Source organism: Aedes albopictus, chromosome 1 (genome assembly GCF_035046485.1).
Source record: "Aedes albopictus strain Foshan chromosome 1, AalbF5, whole genome shotgun sequence".
NCBI classification, from domain to species: Eukaryota; Metazoa; Arthropoda; class Insecta; order Diptera; family Culicidae; genus Aedes; species Aedes albopictus.
Window position 1 is genome coordinate 279,567,903 of NC_085136.1, and position 23,778 is coordinate 279,591,680.

Consider the following 23,778-nt stretch of genomic DNA (forward strand, 5'->3'; position numbering starts at 1 on the left):
ACGACGAACACGACCGGCCCACGGTTCGAGTGGAATCGGAGCGGAAGAGCTTTCGCCTGATGCGAGCTTTTTTTAAAGGGCTAACTTCCTCGACGGCCGAGCTTTTTGCTCCGTTCATAAAATACGTACCGCGCGATGTGATTTAAATTTTGAAATCGATTAAGGTGAATGTCTTCCAAGATGTCTTCCCTTTTTTTTCTTTTCCTTATTTATAAAGGAAAGATTCAAGTAAGAGATTTTGGCAGTTTAGTCCGACACTGTGGACTCGCCATTAAGGGTGTAAAAAGAAGAAGACAAGTAAGAGATTAAATTCCACAGGGCCCATATAGCCGAGGCGGTAAACGCACGGGTATTCAGCATGACCATGCTGAGGGTGACGGGTTCGATTCCCGGTCGGTCCAGGATCTTTTCGTAAAGGAAATTTTCTTGACTTCCTTGGGCATAGAGTATCTTCGTGCCTGCCACACGATATACACATGCAAATGGTCATTGGCAGAGAAAGCTCTCAGTTAATAACTGTGGACAGGGATAGGGTGCGACTCAAAACTCTTTGCGTGCCGCACACTCTGCTACGAGACAGCACAACAAACTAGAAGGAGACGAGTACGCGCAATCGGTTGTGTGTTGCTCGCTTACTTTGCCGCGCGCTGGAGCTCTCCTGTCTCTCACGCTCTGTCGTATGCACTCTCTCGGTGCTTGTCTCCGTGCTTTGCACTTGGCTTGATACTACGCATGATTGGAAAAATTTCAAATCAAACGACCCATCACTTGTCAACCCTTGACAAGCTTAACAACTTTGCCGAAAACACAAACTCTTCAATTAATTTATTAATTGATTTTTTCTGTTTGGAGACAAGCGCAGTCCCAAGCACCGTGCATTACTCCCTGCGCCGTAGAGCTAGTGCTGCGATTGTCTCTCGCACAATTACGAAAGCTCTCACTCATACGTCTCTTGTCTCTCGGCAAAACGGGAGACGAGCACTTGCGATTGTGTGAAGCACACGTTTTTTTCGCACCGCACGGTGTATGCCGCCAATCCCCGACTGTGGAAGTGCTCATAGAACACTAAGCTGAGAAGCAGGCTTTGTCCCAGTGAGGACGTTACGCCAAGAAGAGGAGAGGAGAGGATTAAATTCCGCCATCATAAATTTCCTAAGATATCCCATCTAGGTGCTTTCAGATGTTCATCGGAATTGATCCTATTAAATATTTGTGTTTCATGTAGTCTTAGCAAACCATCTTCAAGGAACTCATGCGGAAAAGTGTGAGTGTATTTGAAGAGGCATCACTGCTGAGGGATCTAACAAAGGTAAAAGCAAGGGGGAGTCGCTGAGCACATCTTTACTTGCGCCAATTATTTTCAGTGAGCCACCGGGTATTGAATTGTGCCTCAGTGTGCCCCGAAGTGCCACTGCTTGATGATTCAGATTTTGCTTGGCAACTACCAAGACAACCAACTGTTTGTTTTGATTTTGCAGGCCAAATGCACATGGTTGCCTAGTTTTTTCACCCAAACTCAAGTGTCAAAATTGTGCCTCAGAGTGCCTCGGTGTGCCACACAGCGTATAAGACGGTGTGCTTGGCACCTCTTGGCACAATGTTCCAAACGACTAGCCCCTTGGGTAAAAGCGAAATGAAAAACACTTTTTGCTTGTAGTTCACAGATCAGCTTATTCCATCTCCAACTCTATTACATCTTCCAGTGTAGTAGCTACCCATTCTTGTTCTTCCCATCAAATTCTACTCATGCATACATTTGAAACATTTTGCAAGTGGACCTCCAAACAACCCGGATAAAAACTAACCATAGGGTATTTGATGAAATCCATTCCTCTACCATACAGTGTACCAGCTACAAAATAGTGTATTGTAATGGAATGGTTCCCTAAAAGCTGTGCACATTGGTGCTACTATACATTTACATCCGATCTTTATGTAACAATATATTATACTGTTTTTCTTACGTTTGAACTAGTAATCCTACATTATAGAGATCTGCGGAGGCGGCCATTGTGAGCCAATCGTGCAGAGAGAACTGTCAAAGTGTGAGCCAAATGAACATGCTTATCGTTCGTAGGAAGGCGTCATTTGAACGGTATTGCAATCGGAACTAAATAAATTAAAATTATTTATTTTTAATATCGAGAAATTGGGAGAAATGTTTAGTAAAAAGATAAAAAATATTAATTCTGCTTTCAAAAGCTCATGCTTATGACGACGCTTTTGTTGCAGCACTTGTCGAAAAAACTTCCATTGCTGCTTCTTGCTTCACTTCTGTCGATATGATTAGCGTAACACTTTTGTAATAAATTTCAGATTTCTTCGATTGCTCCGCTATTTCAACAAAATTAAAAAAAAAATTCTACCATAATTAGAAAATGTAAACAAAACAAATTGAACCAGCTTTGTAGCAAGTGTTGGCAGCTGTTGTAAACAAAACAAACAGCGTTGCCGAATCGACGTATGTAACTTCCGCTCATCTCTATGTAGAGGATTTCTAGTTTGAACCATTCACTATTCCGAAACAATCTTTTTCCGTGCATTTTTAATTATTTATTTAGTTTATGATTTTTTCCGTCCTTTGTTTTGTTGATGTTTGTGACATTTTTGTTGCAAAGGAAATGAAAGAGAAAAAAGTGAATAAGTTGAAACATCTATTTAAAGTCAATAAAATGTTTAAATAAAGTGGTAAACCAGGTGTCCTAAGGACTGCATATCCAAGAGATATGGTGGGCTAGGTATGTAGAGGGCGATGAGAGGAATACGAATGTAGGTCAACCGGGAAAGACGCAGGCCAGATTACCGTAAATCAGCGGATGAGTTCAACACTATTCTTTCTCTTCTTCTCTCATGTGAAATTGCCTTGTACCACAACCGAATTAAATGCGATTTATCTTTGACATTTTTAACATAAGGACTGGACTGGACACTAAAACGACTTCTGATATAAGTTCGTCTTCGCTTTTTAACCTAGCTTATAGTTGAATCTAACTTGACAGTTTTCTCATGAGTTGTTATGTACATATTTCATAGTTCAGTCAAACTGGAGCCTCAATATTGCAATAACGGCTAAGCACGCTGTAATGATACTTATGTACCTCGTCACCAACTTCATGCAACTACATTAGTGGTCTAATAACACCGAGAATAACACTTAGCGCGCTAGGCATAGTTCCATCGCCGCTTAAAGTGTTGCCACAAATAATGCTTAGTTTGCAAAACCCAGTTATCTGGCTGGTGGGACATGGGAGCCTAAGCTTCAACTGTTAATGCAATCAGAGGCTACTCAGACTTAGACGACGAGCACAGAACAGATGTGTATCTTCGAACAAATTTGAAGTTTCGAGGTGGAAGTCGTGAAATTGTCACTTGGAGAACTAGATTGGAATGAATTTCCATAGGAAAATAAAAAATCATCAAAGCGTGCTACGTCGTCTCCCTATGCTCGCTGTAGGAAAAAGCTTGACTTCCATCACCAGGTTCGCTAGTGTTGAGCTTTCAAACGAGCAGTGCTTTTCGTGACGAAGATTCACCCCCGTACGACGAGTTTACGTTAGTTTGGCTAGAACTGCCATTATCGAAGGAACATGACGAGATAATATAACATTATATGGTTTATCTAATGTAAAACAATACAACACAACAAAAGAGAACCATTCCAAAACCATGATTAAATTTATAACCAGTAGTGAAATTACAATTAAAAACAATATATTTACGGTACATTTTATTGTTTGAAACCATACGTGTACCATACAGTATACGGTATATTAAAGCCCACGTATCAGTATTTCGAACAATTCATTTACAATAAAATGTATGGTTTTGTAAAAAAAATATATATTGTGCATCTCAGCTTAATCACTCAGATGCTGACGATCTCAACCAGCCGTTGTTTATCGCGAAAATATTGGGCCCCGTATGAATTGTATACGGCGGCTGATTATCCATGACAGCTCCCACCCGGCGGCTGCAAAAACAGTTTTAGCCAAGGTGCACACCGTGTGTAAATCATACGGGCGCGGTCTGGCGCGATCTGATGCTGCGCGTTTCGTACGCAGCTTGTTGAGAATCTAAGATAAGCGCGACAATGAGCCATTTTACGAGACGTTTCGGAACAGCTGATCGCTCATTTCATGAATGAAAATTTGACAGGAGGTTGCGCCCAAGCCCGTGAGTGTTAATATCAATATCAACACTGTTGTCGTTTCGTAAAATAGACTATATGGAGAAAAATATTTTTTTATATTGTTACGATACTTAACAATCCCGTATAGTATATTGTAAAAATCTTATTTACAATTCACTGTATGGTGTTTACATTACATCTTATTGTTTTTGTATTTTTTATTTTTACAATGGTGTTTATTGTAACAATATGGTTCTAAATAGTACTGTTACAATACTACATTCGGTTTTTCTACTGTATTTTTTTATTCGGGAAGTCCTGACGCCAAATTCTGCTCGACTGGATCAAACGATTTCACGAATAACCCAGTGGCTTTCCTGCTGGTGGCTGAATTCTGGGTATCGCCATTTCTCTTGGGTTTTAGGGTTTAAGGATTTAGGGTATGTGTCAATTGGCGAATTAAAATTAATTTTCACTTAAACTTGACAGTTCGATAATTATTTCCTTAGGAGAACTGTCAAGTTTAAGTGTTGAACTGTCAAGTTTAAGTAAAAATTAATTTTAATTCGCCAATTGACACAGAGCCTTAGAATCTAACAGGAACTGTAAGATTTCATCATAATCCTAAAAATAAGAGAACTGATGAACTGTAATTTTATAGAACTCACTTGATGTATGTGAAATGTTGAACAATGTAAACATGACTGACAGCGAAAACCTAGAAAAGCGTCACCTCCTTAAGGCCATTCAAAAATTACGCACTGGGGGAATGGGGTCGTTGAAATTTGGTGAAACTGGAGTCATAGGCGAATTTTCAGTTTCGTATTGATTGCTGGTAGTAGTTTTTCAACGACCCACTTCCGAGGGAGCGACAAGCACAACCATCACTAGCGCCACCATTCGCCGCTGGCGGCCGTACCGGGAAGCGCGTTTCAAAAAGCCGCAGACAGCCGAAAAACAAACGAACAAACACCATCAGCAACAGCAGCAAGCAGGGAAGTTCGTAACAGAAAAAATCCGAAAAGGTCGTCGTCGCCGCGAAGTCGCGTTCAAAGTGCGGGAAATTTCGAGGGATTTTCGTTGTTTTTCCTGGGATTTTTGCAACCAAACAGTGCGGATTGTGTTTTCGGAGTTGTTGGGAACGGGAAAGTGATAAAAGTGCGTCGAAAAGTGCAGTGTTTGAAGGTTAATTTTCGGGTTTTAGTTGGTGCGGTCCTGTTGGAATATCGATAAGCATGAATCGTGGAGGTAAGGCGACGCAATTTTTATTGCTGGATTTGGTGCGTGAAAATCGACGCTTGGGTTAAAAATAGTGAGTAAATTGCGGGCACTAATCAATGTATTTTGTTTGTTTTGTTTCGTTTGCGCGTTTTGGAACGGTGCTTCTCGGTAGGAACGGCTGTTGACACGAAGACGCCCCTGAAAGATGGCGGAAACGCTGGGGAGCTTGGCCGGGCGACGAAATCCGGCCGGAAAGTGAAGCGTCCGGCGCATTTCGATGATTCTCCGGATGCAAAGCGGTCCGCGTCGGTAGTGGCGCGGGATGACGATTCGCCCAAGCGGAAAGAGGTTCAGGAAGTTGCGAAAAAGTCGGCCCGCAAGACGCTTCTTAAGAACCAGTCGGAGGATGGTTCTCCGCAGCGGAATGGTGCACCGGCGCCGGAGGTAGGCAAGAAATCTGCTAGGAAAACGTTGAACAAACAGGAGACACGCGAGGAAGAGCCGGAGCCAACGCAGCGGTCGAGTCGTAAGACAATGACTGTGGTGGCCAAGGAGGATACACCGGAACCGGAGGACATCAAAAAGTCGGCTCGTAAGACGTTGCCGAAGTCGGCAGTAAAGAAGCCTTCGGAACCGGCACCGGAAACGCCGAAGAGGGTCAAACAGGAGGTGGAATCGCCGAAAAAATCCACCAAGAAGATTGACGTCGAAGAGGAAACGCCGGCTGGTCCGGGAATTTCCCGTACGGGTCGGAAGATCAAGATTCCGGCGCATTTAAAGGAATTTGAGGACGTGGTCGTGCCAAGTCCGAAGAAGGAACTTGCAGAGAAGCCAACACTGGGACGTAAATCTTTGACGCCAGCTGCTGCTCAAAAGGAGGAAGTTGCACCGAAGACTCCAGGTCGAGGAAGATCGTTGGCAGCGCCACGAAAGGCGCCGGAACCGGAAACGAAAGTCGAACCGAAAACACCGCGATCTGTCAAATCGTCTACGTCGCTCGAAATAGTCGAACAAAACGATCCTTTGGCACTTCCATTGAGCACCCGTGAGGCCAAATCACCACGAAAAGATAAGCAAGTGGCCAAGTCCCCCGTAAAGGCTCTTAAATCGCCGGTGGTCGATCCGCTAAAAGAAGATGAAGATGTACCTGTGAAAACTTCCAGGCGAGGCAAGTCATTGGCTGCTCCGGAAGCGCCCAAGTCTCCTCCTGCCAAGGCAGAAAATCCTCCAACCAAAACTCCTTCCAAGCGAGGAAAATCTATGGCCGCCTCTGTTCCCGTTTCTCCACCAGAAAAAGCCCCGAAAACACCAAAACAGGCTGCCTCCAAATCCGTCGTTGAAGACTTGGCTTCCGCAGAACCCATGTCCCGCTCGGGACGAAAAATCAAGCCGAAGAAATACTTCGGTGAATTCGAGGAGGAAGAACCCGTTTCCGTTGTGGCAGCGCCAGCGGTCAAAGCTCCCTCCCCAGTTAAACCTGTCGCCAAAAGTTCCCCGGTGGCGAAGAAAGAACCAATCCCAGCCAGGACAGTATCCCCCGTCAAGGCGGTCGTCAAAAGTTCTCCGGTTGCGGTAAAGGTTGCTTCCCCTATTGCCCGGAAGGAATCTCCCAAGGTGGCTTCCCCGGTGAAGCGCCATCTGCAGCCGGTGGCCGCCGAGAAGACGACGGAATTGCCGAAGAAGCGAGCCAAGCTAGCCGAACCGAAGCCCAGCAGTGAAGCAGGGCAGCCGGAGAAGAAACTGGACGAGATTTCCCCGAATACCGAGGAACGGCAGATTACCAAGCGGGGTGTGAACGATCATCACCACACTGCGAAGGAGGACGAGGCGGAAGGTAAGTTGGGGAAAATTTTGATATGCTACACTCTGAAAAATTTTCACGTCCGATTTACGTGAAAAGATAGGTAGTTTTCATCCACCATATTTTTCACGTAACCTTCGCGTGAATGTCATGTAGCTGGACAAATTTTAGTTTCGCTAATCGACGTGATTAGTCAGGTAAATTTGACAGGCTTTTTACGTATCGTTTCCGTGAAATGTGGGTGAGTGATACTGATATTTCAGGTAACTTTTACGTGAAAACATGATAATTTCTACATGAATTCCACGAAATTCATCCATGATTTTTTAATGAAAATTAAGCAGCCGCACCAGCTTGCAACGTATTTGAAGAGGCAAGAGATGTTAAATCCTACAAAAATGCAATGGAAAATTTGTATGCTTTTATACTATCGCTAAATAAATAAATATACCGTTGCATTTTATAGGGATTTCAAAACTCTTGCCTCCTCAAATACGCTACAAGATAGTGGCAATATGTAACAAAGAAAAAACTATAGTTTTTTTTTTATTTGGAGTAAAATCTCGGGTTTTTGACGCAACATCTTAAGTCCAGCTCAAGGTCCAGCCGTTTCGAACACTCGTTGAACTGAACCTCCGTCACCGTCATACACCTATTCCAGCTCCTGAAATTATTTAAAATAGAAAAAACACACAGCTCATTATAATTAATAACAATCAATTGCCCTAAACAATTAAATCACCTCAATACTTGCAGCAACTTACACAGAAACTCCCTATCAGCAAGCAGCTCTTTCGCCAACCTACTTCTCGACGCCATATTGAACTGTTTTTCACACCTGAAAATTCACGTAACTCTCGTTTCGCGGAAACTTCCAAGTCGGAAGTAAACCAACACAAACGCATTGAAACGATTTACGTGAAAATAAGGTGGGTTTAACCAAACAGGGCGGTGCACATGACGTGGTTTTCGAGTGAGAGTTACTGACATCACATAACTTTTGAGGTTTTCAGAATAAGGATGAGCTACGTGATATTTCACGTAAATCGGACGTGAAAATTCTTTAGAGTGTAGAGATATATCAGGCCAAACATGTCTAAAGGTCCTATCTGCAGAAGAGAGGCTCTCTTTGGTTTCGCTCTCTTTCGTTAATATGTCAGCTGTTTATTTGTATTGTGATTGTCTCCTTGCATTGAACGATGGTCAAAACAATCGTCTTTTGATTTGCACTGCAAAAATAGTTGAAAAGTGTACCATTACATTGCAATAATTGAAAGAGACAGTGAACAAAGACAGCCTCTAAAATTCAGATAGGACCTATTGAAATGTTTGGCCTGATTTGGCATAAAGTACGTTTGGCATAAAATGATTTCAGTAAAAAATGAACTACATACTTAACGTAAAAGAAGGATAAGTATAAAAAAGAGGGATAATACATTATAATGCATTAGTTTTTATGGATATAATATGCAGACAAGGATGATTTGCTGGAAAGAACCATTACCGGAATCTAAATTGCTTGTATCGATGAAGAACAGCCTATATACAAAAGAAGGAACATTCCCCTTCCGAAAAAAATCAAATTCATGGAAGCAAAAGGTTATTTCCAAAATAAGAGATCCAATATAATGCACCAACAACAAGTTTGCCTTCTTTCCCTTGAAGGCTGTTCTTTATTTTTTCTCCAGAGGGAAAATATATTTCACATATTCTTTATGCCGAAGGTCCTTTATGCCAAACGTCCTTTATGCCAAATGTCCTTATGCCAAACGGCCTTATACCAAACGTACCAGACCCGTTATTGACTGTGGAGTAGACGAAATATGTGGTAACATGTACACTACCCGCCATAAATAAGGAATCGCATCTTCTAGTATTGCAACACCCCAATTGAATATTGCAGCACCCCAAAAAGTTTGGCATCACCCGAAAACCTTATGATTTACTAAACTATATCTCAAACCTCAAATCTCAACCGTATCCTTTGCAAAGTTTAGACCTTCGGCAAAGTTGATCAGCAGGTTTATGACCTTCAAATGGTGAAATATTTGGTACGTAATTCCGCCGCTATGTGGCGCTAGTGTGGATTTACAATGAAGTACTTTGACATGGTTTATCTCATGATTCTGACCACCTAGAATGTTTGTGTCTTCAGTAATGTTGATCAGAAGGTCTATGGCTATCAAATGGTGGTAATTTTAGTGCTTAATTCCGCCGCTATGTGGCGCTAGTGTGCATTGACATGGTTTTCTCATGATTCTGACCACCTAGAATGTTCGTGTCTTCAGCAATGTTGATCACAAGGTCTATGGCTCCGCCGCGATGTGGCTCTAGTGTGCATTTACAACGAAGTACTTTGACATGGTTTATCTCATGGTTCTGACCCCCTAGAAAGTTCTTGTCTTCAGCAATGTTGATCAGAAGGTCTATGGCTATCAAATGATAGTAAGTTTATATATATATATATATCAAAAGGTAGTAAGTTTAGTGCGTAATTCCGCCACTATGTGGCGCTAGTGTGCATTTAAAACAAAGTACTTTGACATGGTTTATCTCATAATTCTGACCACCTAAAATGTTCGTGTCTTCATCAATGTTGATCAGATGGTCTATGGCTATTAAATGGTGGTAATTTTAGTGCGTAATTCCACCGCTATGTGGCGCTAGTGTGCAAGTTTTTGTCTTCAGCAAATTCGGTTATGCCAGTGTTCATTTAAAACGAAGTACTTTAACATGGTTTATGTCATGATTCTGACCACGTAGAAAGTTCGTGTCTTCAGACAAGTTTGTCAGGCGGTCTATGGCTATCAAATGGTGATAAGTTAAGTGCGTAATTCCGCCACTATGTGGCGCATTTACAACAAAGTACTTCGAAATGGTTTATCTCATGATTCTGACCACCTAGACCTACCTGTGCGCCGACTATATTTTGCTGAAGACACGAACTTTCTAGGTGGTCGGAATCATGAGATAAACCATGTCAAAGTACTTCGTTTTAAATGCACACTAGCGCCACAGAGCGGCAGAATTACGCACTAAACTTACCACCATTTGATAGCCACAGACCGTCTGATCAACATTGCTGAAGACACGAACTTTCTAGGTGGTCAGAATCATGAGATAAACCATGTCAAAGTACTTCGTTTTAAATGCACACTAGCGCCACATAGCGGCGGAATTACGCACTAAACTTACTACCATTTGATAGCCATAGGTCTTCTGATCAACTTTGCTGAAGGTCTAAACTATGCAGGGGATACGGTTTTTGAGATACAGTTCAGAAAATAATGAAGTCTTCAGGTGATGCCAAACTTTCTGGGGGTGTTGCAATACTAGGCGATGCGATTCCATATTTATGGCGGGTAGTGTAGATATAATTTAAGCTATCGCTATAGAACCTTGTACTGTAAATATCTTGATCATCCAAGTTGGAGGACGTTGGTCAGCGGCAGCGAGTAGTGTTCCTTCAGGAATTCCTCCCTGGATTCTTCTGGGTGTTTCTTCTGGGATTCATCGAAAACTTCCTTCTAGGATTCATCCAGGATTTTTTTTTCCCGGGACTCCTTCAGGATTTTTTTCCGGTATTCCTCCATTCTCTGCTTCCAGTATTCCTCCAAGATCTCTTAGAATTCCGCGAGGAATCCCTTTACGGATATCTCACGTTCCTTCTGAATTCCTCCTGGATTTTATTTCTTAGATTTCATCAGGAGTTCTATCTGGATATTTTCTGGGATTCCCCAAAAAATCGGGATTCCTTAAGAAATTCCTTCCAAGATTCCATCAAAAATTTCTTCCGTGTTTTCTACAGAAATTGAACCAGGAGCTCCTTCTGAGATTCTTCCAGGAGTTTATTCAAGATTTCTCCAAAAGTTCCATTTAGGATTACTCAAAAAACTCCTCACGGGATTTCTTTTGGAACTTGTCTATGATTTCTTTTCAAGATTCCTCCAAGAGCTCCTCCCGAAATTCTTTTGGAAGTTCTCTCAGGGGTTCCTCTAAATCCATTTGGAATGTTTTCAGAAGCTTTTTTCCTGGGATTCCCACTGAGAATTCCAGTGGAAATGTAATCCTTCTCCTGTTGAAGTAACCTATAAAGAACACCATGAGAAATTCCTTACAAAGCTGCGAGAGGAGCTCCTTAAAAAAAATTTGTAAGATTTCTTCGAGGAAGTCCTGTAGAAACTATATAAGGAACTCCTCAAATAATGCCAAAAACTATTGTTTTTCCTTTGCAGCCTTAGCGCTGTGTAGTTCCTTATAGCAAGCAGCAAACTATTGGTCGTGAGAAGCATTTAAGCGATAATGAAATTTTTCTGCGTACACAATACATAATTCTTTAAGCAGGATTTCAAACCATTTTCTCAGACACAGTTGTTTCGTCCGATAGCTGCATGTATTATGAAAGGAAGCCGGCATTTAAGTCCATTATTTGATATTTACATTAATGTGAATGGGAAGAGAAACCATGTAATATATTTTTTTCTTCGGCTTACTAATATACCAAATACTTTTTTCAATAGGCTTAGTAGAAAGCTACGTAGTATATCATAAACCCCTATCCCCTATCGTCACTCTTCGTCACAAAATCACAAACACCCCCCTTCCCCCCCAAAAAGCTACGTCATTAATGGGCGACCCCTTAGGTATGCAGCAACATATACTGCCTCACCCCAAAGCTTTTTGGGGACATTGTTTTCATTTAGCATCGCTCTAGTTTTGTCTAAAAGAGTATTATTCATTCTTTCACTTACTCCATTTTGTTGTGGTGTATACGGGCAAGTGGAAATCATTTGAATTCCTTTGCTAATACAAAACTCTCCACCATTATCTGTAATGAACCTTGAGATTTGGAAATTGAAGTGAACTGAAGCCATTGATTCATACTCTTTAAATTTATCTAACACCTCATGTTTATGACGTAACAGATAAATAACAACAAAATGTGCAAAATTATCGATGAAAACAATAAAATATCTATAACCATCGTGAGTTCTTTCACTCATCGGGCCACACACATCCGAATGTATGACTTCCAGGGGCCTGGTTGATCGGATACAGTTGCTTTTAAAAGGTTGGTACAAGGATGGCATATGCTACGCTTCCCCTGAATATGTGATAGTCCTTCAAAGTCTAGACCATCCCATCAACCATTCACTGAGAAATCAACTTTTTCAAGCTTGCATAGGAAAAATGACCTAACCTTTTATGCCAAAGATGGAGTGAACTTTCAACCTCTCCAACACAAGCAACATCGCAATCATCCTCATCAACTTACTACCATATCAAGAACAAAAATGCAATAAGCGAACAAAGCGAACTGATAAATTCATAAGAAAGTATTGTAATTAGTTTTTTATTGCCTGACACGAATGCACTGCCGTAGTGTAAAGTGTCATAAATAAATAATAATAATAATAATAAAAAGACCCACCACCAACTCTCTTACCAGACGCAATAACTTCCCAGACCTTTTGGATATCACGACACCGTTATCATCAAAAGTCACACACATGCCCGTAGACACAAGTTTAACGGATAGAAGGGTTGTACTGTAAATTAGGAATAAAAAGCACATCATAAAATTGGGTTTTTAAATTAAGAAAAATGCATGAGTTTTTTGGTTTTATACGAAAGAGCACCTTTTTCTGAACCACTATGATTTTTTTTCAGATTTTGGTACCTAAAATCAATTTCAAATAGATTTTTCAAAATCACCTTTTGACAGCTGAGCAACTGCCTGACAGCTCCGCCCAGTACAAAATGCGATGAGGGGTGATTCGACAAATCGCTCCCATACAAACTTCAAACTGATTTTTAAATAGGTTCCCGAGCACCAAAATTCATGAAAATTTGGATTTCGGCTCAGTTTTGCATGCAGATTCTGAATATGTAATTATCTCAACACCGCTAAAGATGCCAATTCATGCTTATTTATTTTTTCCAGCTTTTACAACAACACTTTTTAATTTCACAACTCCTTTCTTCCTTCTCACGATATACTGTCCATATTTGGCCGTGGAGATAGTGATTGGTTCCACTCTGCGGCAGTTTTCCATGACCACACACCATGTGGTCACTCGCTCCAGAATCCACAATGAGCCGCATATTCTTATCTTTGTTTCTCTTCTGCTTATCCTTTGATGTGAAATGGTCCCGCTCAGACCCAGCAACCAGTTTTCGTTCGGATTCAAACTTCTCCCGTCTGTATTCTGCTGGAACAATTTCTTTCTCAAAATCAGCGTCCTCAGTCCGTTGGCGCTTGCGTTCTGTTGAAACATATTCCTGCTCAGGAACAACAACTAATGCCACATTTGCTCGTCCTGATGGGAAATGTTCCCGTTCAGAATAGAGGCTTGTATGTATGTATGTATGTACAATCCATCTCCCATTGACCGGCAGTGCTTTTATGGAAGAAAAATGTTTGCACCTATTTTTAACTTTTATCCATAGACGCAAACACTTTTAGTCCTGAAGATGGAAGGTGATAGCTCTACTGCACGTCCAACGACCCATTTCAAGTATGACAGGGCTTCCACGTACATCTTGAGGTCGTTTTCTGAAACAGTAAGCCCCGCATTGATGCATCCGGATATCAATTGGATATCTAAAATGCATTAACACTTCCTGAATAAAAAATTTGCATTTTTGTTTCTGGCGCGTATTTGATATGGTAAATATCCCATGTACGAATAAAATGTCGTTTCTTAATTAGAAAGATCTCACCAAGTTCTTCATAGTCTGCCGTGATATAGTTGTATTCTTATGTCTCCAGCGGTGCAGCAACGACCCAAATAGGATTGATTTCATTGCCTTCACTTAAAACGACGTGGTGCGATCAACCAAGTCAGCGATTACTGGCATCAAACCGAAACTCCCGTATGATACTACGCTGAATAATTACACTTTCACACGCGGAAAACTTACTGGGTGGCGCAACACCGGCCAAACTATCAGCGAAATCGTCACATAAAATTCGTTTTGAGAACGCGCAAAAAATAACACGCGATTAAAGTAGACACCCGTTCGCGGCAACTCTAACTTCACCACCTAGGTTTTTTTTTGCTCACTGGTTTGTTAAAATTCACTTTGCTTCAACATTTATTCACAATTCAGCAAACTAATCTAAGCAAAATCAACGCGTTCAGACGTGACAAAACGTTCCGGGAGGCGTAGTACCGACCAATCCACCACCAGCGGAATCGTGAAATTTGCGTACGCGAAAAAAACGTGACAAGCAAAAAAAAACACGCGTTCGCGGCAACGCCTGCTGCGATCTTTTCTCTGATGGTTCTGGAAGTTCCTTTTACGACGCGACTGATGTGCAGCGAAAATGATGTGATATCACATTTTTTGCTGTGAGTTTTTTTGCGATCAATTTGAATATACACTCGCGATAAGAAGTTTGGGTCACCTTCTCAAAAACATGTCATTTTTAGACCCCACTTTGTTCACTCCCCGTTCAAAATAGAGGCTTGCAGCAAAAACCAAACCTCATCGAATTCTCATACGATTTGTAAACATTGCCGTCAAATTTTTTTTGAGGGCAAGGACGGCTTTATGGACCGACGCCGAAGGAAAGAAAGAGAAAGATACAATGATGACGTCAGTGTGCAAGCGCTCATGTTGGCGCTTGTTATTCAACAAGCGATAGCAGTTCCTCTTGGTGTAGCCTCTACTTTACCTTCTTCGAAACAAGAACGTGTTTCCTTCTTCTTCTTTTGCTTCCTCCGGTTATCAGCAGCCATGACCATGTGGGATGGCTCATACTATTGTCGCAGCATACTTAACCAATCGTTCTCCAACTCGAAAACTACCGTCTACCCCCGTTGGTTTGAACGACATCTCATGCAAACCAACGGGGTTCATTTTTAATTTGAACTTCTAGTAACCCTGTGGGCATCAAAAAACATACTGATGGCAACCCTTTTTGCTGTTTTGTTCGAAATGTGGATTAGCAGTAAGCCGAAAATCGATGGATTGCGAGTTTTTGGTTGCACCAGCTTATGGGCAAATAGCAAAAGATGGACGTAAGAAATTGGATGACAAAAGTAGAAAGTTAACATTTGTTGCATATGCTCCAAACGGATATCGGCTTTGGGATGATGAAACCAGAAAGATAATCATTTCACGTGATGTGATTTTTGCTGAAAATCAGTCGATATTTCATATAACACAAGATTCTAGTAGAAAGGTATAGTAAACCAATACCAGAATGTTGTAATATCACCAGAAATGGTAGAATCCACTGATGATTCGATGAAGAAGCCAATCATGACACTGAAAACGATCATATCGAAGGAAATGTTGGAAGCACTGAAGTTGTTATTCGTCGTAGCAAGCGGATCCTAGAGAAAAGGGAGCAGAAAGAGCAGACTATTGGGGATGTTCAAGGGGCATTCTCAGCTGTGAAATTCATTGAAGACATCCCTCAGTCAATCCCGCTGTTGAGAAGAAGAGTTGACTGGCCAAAATAGAGAGCTGCAATTGAAGAGGAACTAGAAGCACTTGATGGGAACAACACATGGACTTTGGTGGACAGCGTACCAAGAGGATTCAAGCCAATCAATTCCATGTGGATTTTTGAAATCGATGATGGAGAAAGCACTAAACGGTATAAAGCAAGGCCTGTTGCTAAAGGATGATCTCAAAGATATGGTTTCGATTGCAACGAAACTTTTGCACCTGTAGCTAAAATAGTAACGATAAGAGCTATTCTGTCTATAGCCGCTATGAGAAATATGGTTGTGCATCAGCTGGATGTAAAGACAGCTTTCCTCAACGGAAAACTAGAAGAAGAAGTTTATATGAAGTTGCCATGTGATGAAGATGGACAAAGTTCAATTTGTCGTTTGAACAGAAGCCTTTATGGACTAAAGCAAGCTGGAAGAAGCTGAAATCAATGCTTTGATGAATTCATGACAATGCTAGGCTTCTCAAAGCTATCCAGTGATTCCTGTCTATAAAGATTATGAGTTGTATATCGTGCTTTATGCGGATGACATCCTAATAATATCTGAGCACATTTCAAGAGTCAATTGGATACAAGAAAAGGTGGCGCATAGATTTCAGATGAAAGATATTGGAAATGTCAAGACCTATATTGGACTGGAAATCGAAAGGAATCTTGAAAACAAAGAGATGAAAATCGCTCAGAGAAATTATATTTGAGAAGATTCTGAAACGTTTTGGTATGCAAGATTGTATGTCTATTGCTACACCCATCGATGCCAATGTAAAATGGAAAGTCTGTGAAAGCGTTAGAACGGAGGAATCGTATAAAGCTTCATTGGGGTGCTTGCAATACTTGGCCCTAATGTCTCGACCAGATATCAGCGCATCAGTAAGTATCCTAAGTAGAGTCCAAAGTTTTGCAAGTGAAGCACATTGGAATGGACTGAAGCGAATTCTACGATATTTGCAAGGCACAAAAAAAAGAAAAATGTAATGCATCATTACATTGATAATGCCAATCTAAAGGATTATTGCATGACAAGTGTGGAATTACTGCATTTCGCATTGCAAAGGTTGATATTCAGTCTAATTCGTGAATTGATATAGTGTTTGTGGTTACTTGGGTAGGTTTCATAGTTTCATTTTTACTGGAAGTCCTTGACTACATACTTTTCTTTATAACGCTTCTTGATTGTGGAGATTTAAAATGTGACCGGATTCCGTTTCTGCATATAATAGTTCTTTCCATTGAAGCCATTTTTTTGTCTGTTAAATTTTCGCCCCCGTAGACTTTTGCTCATACAAAAGTTTTGATATTTGTTTAGACCCTAAGACTTTGGCCAGAACTCCCCTCCCCTCCTAATAGCTCACGCAGCTTATGGACATGCCCTTCTCTCTAATTTTGATTGTTCGCTCAGATACTAATATTGAAAATGCCATTTTTCTTCTTTGTCAACAGAATCTACACAACCATCTTCTTCTAATAACACAAAAGAACTACCCATTAAAGACTTGAATAAAAATGACAAAGAGACCACCGAAGAACAAAAGCCAAAGCGTGGTCGGAAACCGCTTGCAGCAAAATCGGAAGAAACCCCGGTGGTCGTTGAAGAAAGTAAACCGGCCGAAGAAGCGCAGCAGCAACCGGATAAACCCAAACGCGGACGCAAAACACTGCCAGCACCCTCGGCACCGGAATCTTCCGATGACGGTGGAGAAGAGCCAGCTGCTCCACCGAAAGCGCCGAAAACCCCGGTTGCGCGTCGGATGACTACCACGGCGTTGGTTGCTCCCGCCACGACCGAGGATGTCGGCAGTAGCCGATCCGGCAGGAAGATCAAACCGAAAAAGTTTTTCGGTGAAGATGAACCGGCCTCCGCCACTAAGGCCAAGCCTGCTGCTCCTGTGAACGGTGCCGGAACTGCCACCGGTGGTGGCCGCGGAAGAAGGAAGACACTGGCTGCCGAGCTGGACAAGGCGGATAAGGTCGAAGAAGTGACCCCAGCTGCACCACAAGCGGAAGTGAAGGAGTGTCCATCCCGAGAGGAAATCTTGGCCGTCGTTGGAGTGGCCGATACGGTTGGCCAGACCGAGAAACTTCCGGAACCGGAGAAGATGGAAGTAGCGGAAGAATCAAGCGACACAGTGAAGGCGGTGGAGGAGGAACAGGAGGTGAAGAAAGACGATGAACCAACCCCAATGGAGGAAGACCTTCCACAAGAATTGGAACCGGAAGCGGTACCGGAACCGATCACGACCCCCATTGTCGGGTAAGTGCCTCTACTACTACTACTACTACTTCTTATTCAATGAAAAACCGTGTGCATGATAATACGAGAAACGCCTTCCCCCTTCCTGTTCCTCCTCCACCCATCCAAGCGTTCCCGCGCTGCAGTAATGAGAGCGAATCGTTTTTTAATGTTAATTTTTTAAAGTGCATCAGATACAGAAGAAGAGACAAGAGTGAACTGTATATCACTCAGACTCAACGAAGGGTCGAAGAATTCCTAAAAAAGTTGTTTGATGATCTCTGCTCAAATTGTTGGAGCAATTTTTATTACCGTTTTATATGCGTATTTTCTCTTTGAAACTTATTTTACCTTGACATATGTACGCGTTGCGAGGCAGTATTTTACGGAATTAAACTGAATTGCTAGATTGACATGCACTGCGTTTTGTTTTATTATTTTGAACTGGCACTTCCCTTTAGTTGGTTGAAAGTGATGCTCTCTTTGTCTTTCTTTTTCTTCGAGTTTTAGTTTGCTTTGTTTTCGTCTTCATTTTTAGCACTTCTTAAAACACTGCTCACGTTCTACTCTTGTTCTGATATACTTTCCTTCGATTACTTTTCTTCAAAATTCCCTATTGGATGTCTACTGCGCTCTTACTTTCTTGTCATTTACCGTCTTTTCGATACTCTCTGCTCTATTTTTTGCTCTGATCCTGAAACTCGACAGATGCTCTGGGCAGGGCATGTTGCAAGAATGCCGGACAACAACTGGGTACTGGGTAATTTGTCTCTTACCGCGTCAATGTAGGGCTCTGGCGTGGTGGATCTTTTAGCAAATTTAGCTTCAATACAAATAATTAGAAATCACTTAGTAGCAGTAGTGGTGAGGTTAACCCCTTCGCAAGAAATAGTGTGTATTCGCGGGTAGCCGGAAAGGTACGCCGGACGCGATTGCTCACGATAAGCAATCGTAGAATAATCGTGCGAGGCAACCGTCAAGTGAGGAGCTATCAGGCGACGTTCACGGGGCCAGGATATTGTTAACCCTGAAAATGAAAGTCAGTAATGCCAGCACGTCGGACTCCGGTCAGACGTCCTCGAATGCTAGGAACTGTGGGTCTGAAAAGGCAGGCTCGTCCCGGATAGAAGGGAGAATTGGCGGTGAGAAATACGAGCCGAAGTCAACCTCGAGTCCTCGACGGAACAATCGTTGGAGTACCATTGGAAGAAATGCTCAACGACGACCTGAAGAACGCCATCCTGCGCCTGACATATCTAATCGTTCAGCATCAGCATTGGATGTCTGCACTAGAACAACGGCTTGTTCTTTGACTCGTAGAATTCAAGATACGAAGATGTTTATAAAAGGACGGGAAACGCTTGGACGATGCTTCCAAGGTGAGGTTACTTCTCCGAAAGCAAAGTACGGCGGTTCATGAGCGGTACGTTTACAGATATTCTAAAAAACCACCCAAACGAGTTTAAGCTGGACGAAACCGTTGGAAAGCTCAAGAAGCTGTTCGGCCATCGTAAATCAATTTTCCATTCAAGGTACCTACCAGTGTTTGCAGTATTTCAAGAACGAAGCAGATGATTTTACGTTGTATGCAGCAAATCTGCGAGGCGTTCCAGCTGTCGAAGTTACCTAGAGACCAGTTCAAGGCTCTTCAGTTGATCTGCGGTCTACTGTCACCTCGTGATGCCGATGCTCGAGCAAGATTAATCTCCAAGTTAGAAGCTGAAAAACTATACCGGCAAGACCAAATAGACTTACTTAGCATGATCACATTGGAGAACCTGGTTCAAGCATGCCTTCGTATTGTGAATCTGAAGCAAGACACGGAAATGGTAGAGAGCAAAGACAAGCACATCAATGCAATCTTTCGACATTACAAAGACACGGCTCAGAAGAAGTTCCAGACTCCAAAGACACCTTGCTGGAAATGTGGCAATATGCATTGCATTGGTCCATTTTCCAGCCATTCTTCCAGCAAATGCAAGCAGAAAGGCCAAAAAGACCCGAACGAAAAAGTCAAGCCTAAACCATTCCATTAATTCAAGCCCAAGGGGAACCTGAAGACCAAGGGGAATTTCTCAATTCGCAACGTTGTGAACAGGCGCAAATTCGTCACAGTGGAACTCAACGGTGTTGCAGTCAAGCTTCAGCATGATTCGGATTCTAACATCATAGTCATTTCCGAAGAAAACTGGATCAAAAGTGGGCAACCGCCGACTCGGAAGACTGATGAGGCAGTAATCACCGCAACTGGAGATCATTTGAAGCTTCTGGCCGATCTGGTACATTGAAGTCACCATCTAAAACGTGTGTAATAGTCATTTCAGCATTTCCATTTCAAACATTCTGGATTTGAATGTGCTGGGAATCGAAACAATGGATTTGTTCGACCTTCGATCTGTTCCAATCAACAGTCTAGTCAATTCAGTTCAGCAACGTCCTGAGGACTTCGCCAAACAACGGAAGGAGAAGTTCCTGGAAGTTTTCAGGAGCACGAAAGCAAAAATCAGGATGCCCGTCCGGTCAGATGTCGTATTTGTAAGTTGAAGTAGATGAATCATCAAGGATGCTGCTCACTGTGAAAACACATCGAGGTTTGTTCCAGTACAATCGCCTACCACCAGGAGTCAAATCAGTACCAGGAGCTTTTCAACGCATCATGGACAGTATCGTTGCCGGAATTCCGGGAGTGAAGCCTTACCTGGATGACATCTTGATCGCTGGTAGTTACAAGTTTCTTGGACACGTAGTGGACAAACACGTTATCCGGTCAAATCTATCCAAGACATTGGTGATTCGAGCCATTATGTATTATGGACGATTGATGAAGCAGATGAAGGAACTGAAAAACTGTGACCGAGTGTCAATTCAAGTCAATTCTATGCTCAAATCTGCTCTCGACTCATTGCGACCCAACCAATGAAATAATTGTTGCAACGGACGTATCCAAATGCGGATTGAGAGCAGTAATCATGCATCGCTTTCCATCCGGTGAGGTCAAAGCTATTGCACATCCTTCAAGATCATTGATGACAGCAGAAGCCAACTATGGACAGATTGAAAAAGATGCCTTGGCACTAATTCTCGGAGTAACTCGTTTTCACAAGATGTTATACGGAGGAAGATTCATCTTCAATACACCAACTATTTGTATATCGCAGTACACCAAACGAATGCGCTGTTTCTTGGCGGATCAGCTTGCACAACCTTCTGAAGGAACACACATTTGAACCGAAAAGCAAAACAAATTATTGAACGAGTGACATGAAGCTACAAAACGTGAGTTTCAACCTGCAAATATGGTTTATGCTGAATATCTACCACGAAAACAACAAGATATCATGGACTTCTGCAAGGGTTGTAGAGCGAACAAAGGATCTGTCAACTACAACGTGTTCCTGCATGTCGGATCATCGAAGAAGCTGATATGGTCACACGAAAACAGAAATCAGTTGCCGAAGAATCGTTCGCAAGTCAATTCATTCAGTTTCCTCAAATAACTCGCAGCATTTCCTGATTTTGAAGAAGATGTTCATAAAGACCAAAGATGTGAAGACACATCTGAGCCTGCTCCATCAGAAGCTATGCTTAATCGAGCCTAATGATGAAGCTAATCAAAAGGCCCAGCCAATTCTAAGACAAGATCAACAGCCTGTGAACCCCGACCTAGTGAGACCCCCCTTACGACATCTTCTAAAAGGGAAGATGTAGCAGAGCAGTAGGCTTATGCTAACGTAACGTTTTGAACAATAATCGTGCTGCTCATTTGTTGTTAGACCTCCAAAGAAGCACCCAAATAAACTCTTATTGCTTCCAGTCAAGGGGAGTCTACAAAAAATACAGGAGTTTAGTAACGCTAAATCAAGGAAGGTGCCAAGCGAGAGGAGGGTGACGCGCTTGTCATAAAGACGGACACATCTAAGGACCCAGAAGTCTTGAGGCGCAGTTGTAGTTACGCGATAAATTGCGCGTGTGCGAAGCCGGAGAGCAGCATATCAACAACAAATCATTTGGACGCTAACTCCAAATCCAAAGCGACAGACACCATCAGCAACCTCAGTTCTCCAGCAAGTGGTGAACTTCTTCAAGGAAAGTTGATCGGCCAAGCCAAAACATATCGCAGATCCAGATGTCAAGAAGTACTTCGCAAGATGAGATGGACTTCTAGTTGTCGACGATTCATCATGTTCGGTGATCGCATCATCGTTCCCCTCAAGTTTTGCAAGCGGATTGTTCGGCAATTACATCGTGGACACCCAGGAATGAACCGAATGAAGTATCTGGCCCGCAGCTACATCTTCTGGCCAAATGTGGGTGACGAAGTGACGCAATTCGTTCAACAGGACGCCGCTATATCTTCAACGAAAGCAAGCCTGGAGTCGTGGCCACTTGCAATCAAACTCGAAGTGGCCTGACATTGTTCGCACTCATTTCATCGTCACAATCGCAACCCTGGATCTGCTTCGTGAGTCGTTTTCCCGTTTTGGCAACCCAGACACTCTGGTCTCGGACAACGGCACGCAATCCACCAGCGTGCAGTTTCAACAGTATTGCCGTGAAAATGGTATCACCCACCTCCTCACTGATTCCTACTATCCGCAGCTCAATGGTCAAGCGGAACGATTCGTTGACTTCCTCAAGCGTGGTCTCCAGGAGTTTATCAAAGGGGAAAGCTCACTCACACTGAAGCACCGCAATTGATATCTCCTGCAGAAACGTTCCCCAGAAGACCAGTACGCATCGCTTTGGACCCATGTTTGGACCTCTTGAAGAAGTCTGCTCTGGTAGCCTCGGGTGCCAAAAACCTCAAGCAGAATGAGCAGTTCAATCGTCGGCATGGAGCAATCAAGCGCGACTTTGAAGAAGATGACCTACCTCAGTGTTCGTTGGGCAGCATTTCCGGAATACCAAGTCATAGACAGCCTAGTATGACTGAAGCCTTAGTTCCAGTTGCCACCCGCCGCCGGTCTTGCAAGAAGCTATAGGTCGGGTACTAGACAAAGATGACGAAGAAATATTGGAGTGTGAACAGCATCATCCCAACTGCCCAAGAGTTGCGTCGGATTAGCTTCGATATTGGTGACGCATGGATAGGGACGTTGCTGCTCGCCAGATTGCCTGAAACGCCCAACGGTAATGGCAATTAAGAACTCCGGGTTGAAGATAAGTGCTGATGCTAGCAAAACCGAACACTTGCAGGAAATAAGTATACCGTCAACCGGTGCAGCATTTGCAGGCAAGTGTGGAAGCAAAGACAAGATGCAAATACGAGGTGCCAAGAACGTCGTTGCGAAAGGAACGGTCAAGGTATACCCCGAATGCTGCCCTGAAGATTCGCCAAGGGAAATGCATGATGTCCAGGTAATTCCAGAACTGTCCGTTAATTAGACTTCCGGAGTTCAAGTCATCAATCGATCGGGAAAGGTTATCGCTGCTGATTCCAGACACAACGATATTTTCAAGTTTGACCTACTAGTGTCACATAGGGCGTTGTCATGCTTTTCCTCGGAGTACCTGGACCTGTGGCATAGACGAACCGAACACCTCAGCACCAAAAGCGTACATCGTTTGACGAATGGAATGGTTACCGGTATGGAAGTCTCGAAGCACTCTACGGCAAAAGAGGACTTGAAATGAAAAGTTTGTGCGATGGGAAAGCAAAAGCGTTCACCATTTCCGAAGTCAGGATCAAGAGCGAATGAACTTCTGGAGCTGGTTCAATCTGATATTGGCGGAACAATGGGTTACAGCCGCTATTACCTAACGTTTACGGACGACAAATTTGCATCTGTTTTCTGGAGGAGATCTGGAGAAAGTGTCTACAAGGCGTTTGAAAATTTCCGACGTATGACTGAAAAGCAAACCAGTACGCACAAAAACTCTCCGAACAGACATCGGTAAGGAGTTTGTAAACAAACTTCTGCATCAAG

At 42.6% G+C, this 23,778-nt stretch overlaps 1 protein-coding gene and 1 long non-coding RNA gene across 2 annotated transcripts in view; one reads left to right on the forward strand and one right to left on the reverse strand.

The window, feature by feature from the left end:
• Nucleotides 1-5,088: 5,088 nt before the first annotated feature.
• The window catches only part of LOC109397160 (titin), a 29,047-nt gene continuing 10,357 nt past the window's right edge, over nucleotides 5,089-23,778 (forward strand). The window contains exons 1-3 of the mRNA XM_019669500.3: nucleotides 5,089-5,377; nucleotides 5,523-7,184; nucleotides 17,062-17,872. Coding sequence (XP_019525045.2) covers nucleotides 5,365-5,377; nucleotides 5,523-7,184; nucleotides 17,062-17,872 — 2,486 coding nt within the window. The 5' untranslated portion in view covers nucleotides 5,089-5,364. The remainder of the gene's footprint in view (nucleotides 5,378-5,522; nucleotides 7,185-17,061; nucleotides 17,873-23,778) is intronic.
• LOC134285653 (uncharacterized) lies at nucleotides 7,617-8,223 on the reverse strand. Its single transcript, XR_009996526.1, has 2 exons — nucleotides 7,894-8,223; nucleotides 7,617-7,815 (listed from the first exon to the last, which is right to left on the reverse strand). It is a non-coding gene; the product is annotated as an uncharacterized LOC134285653 (long non-coding RNA).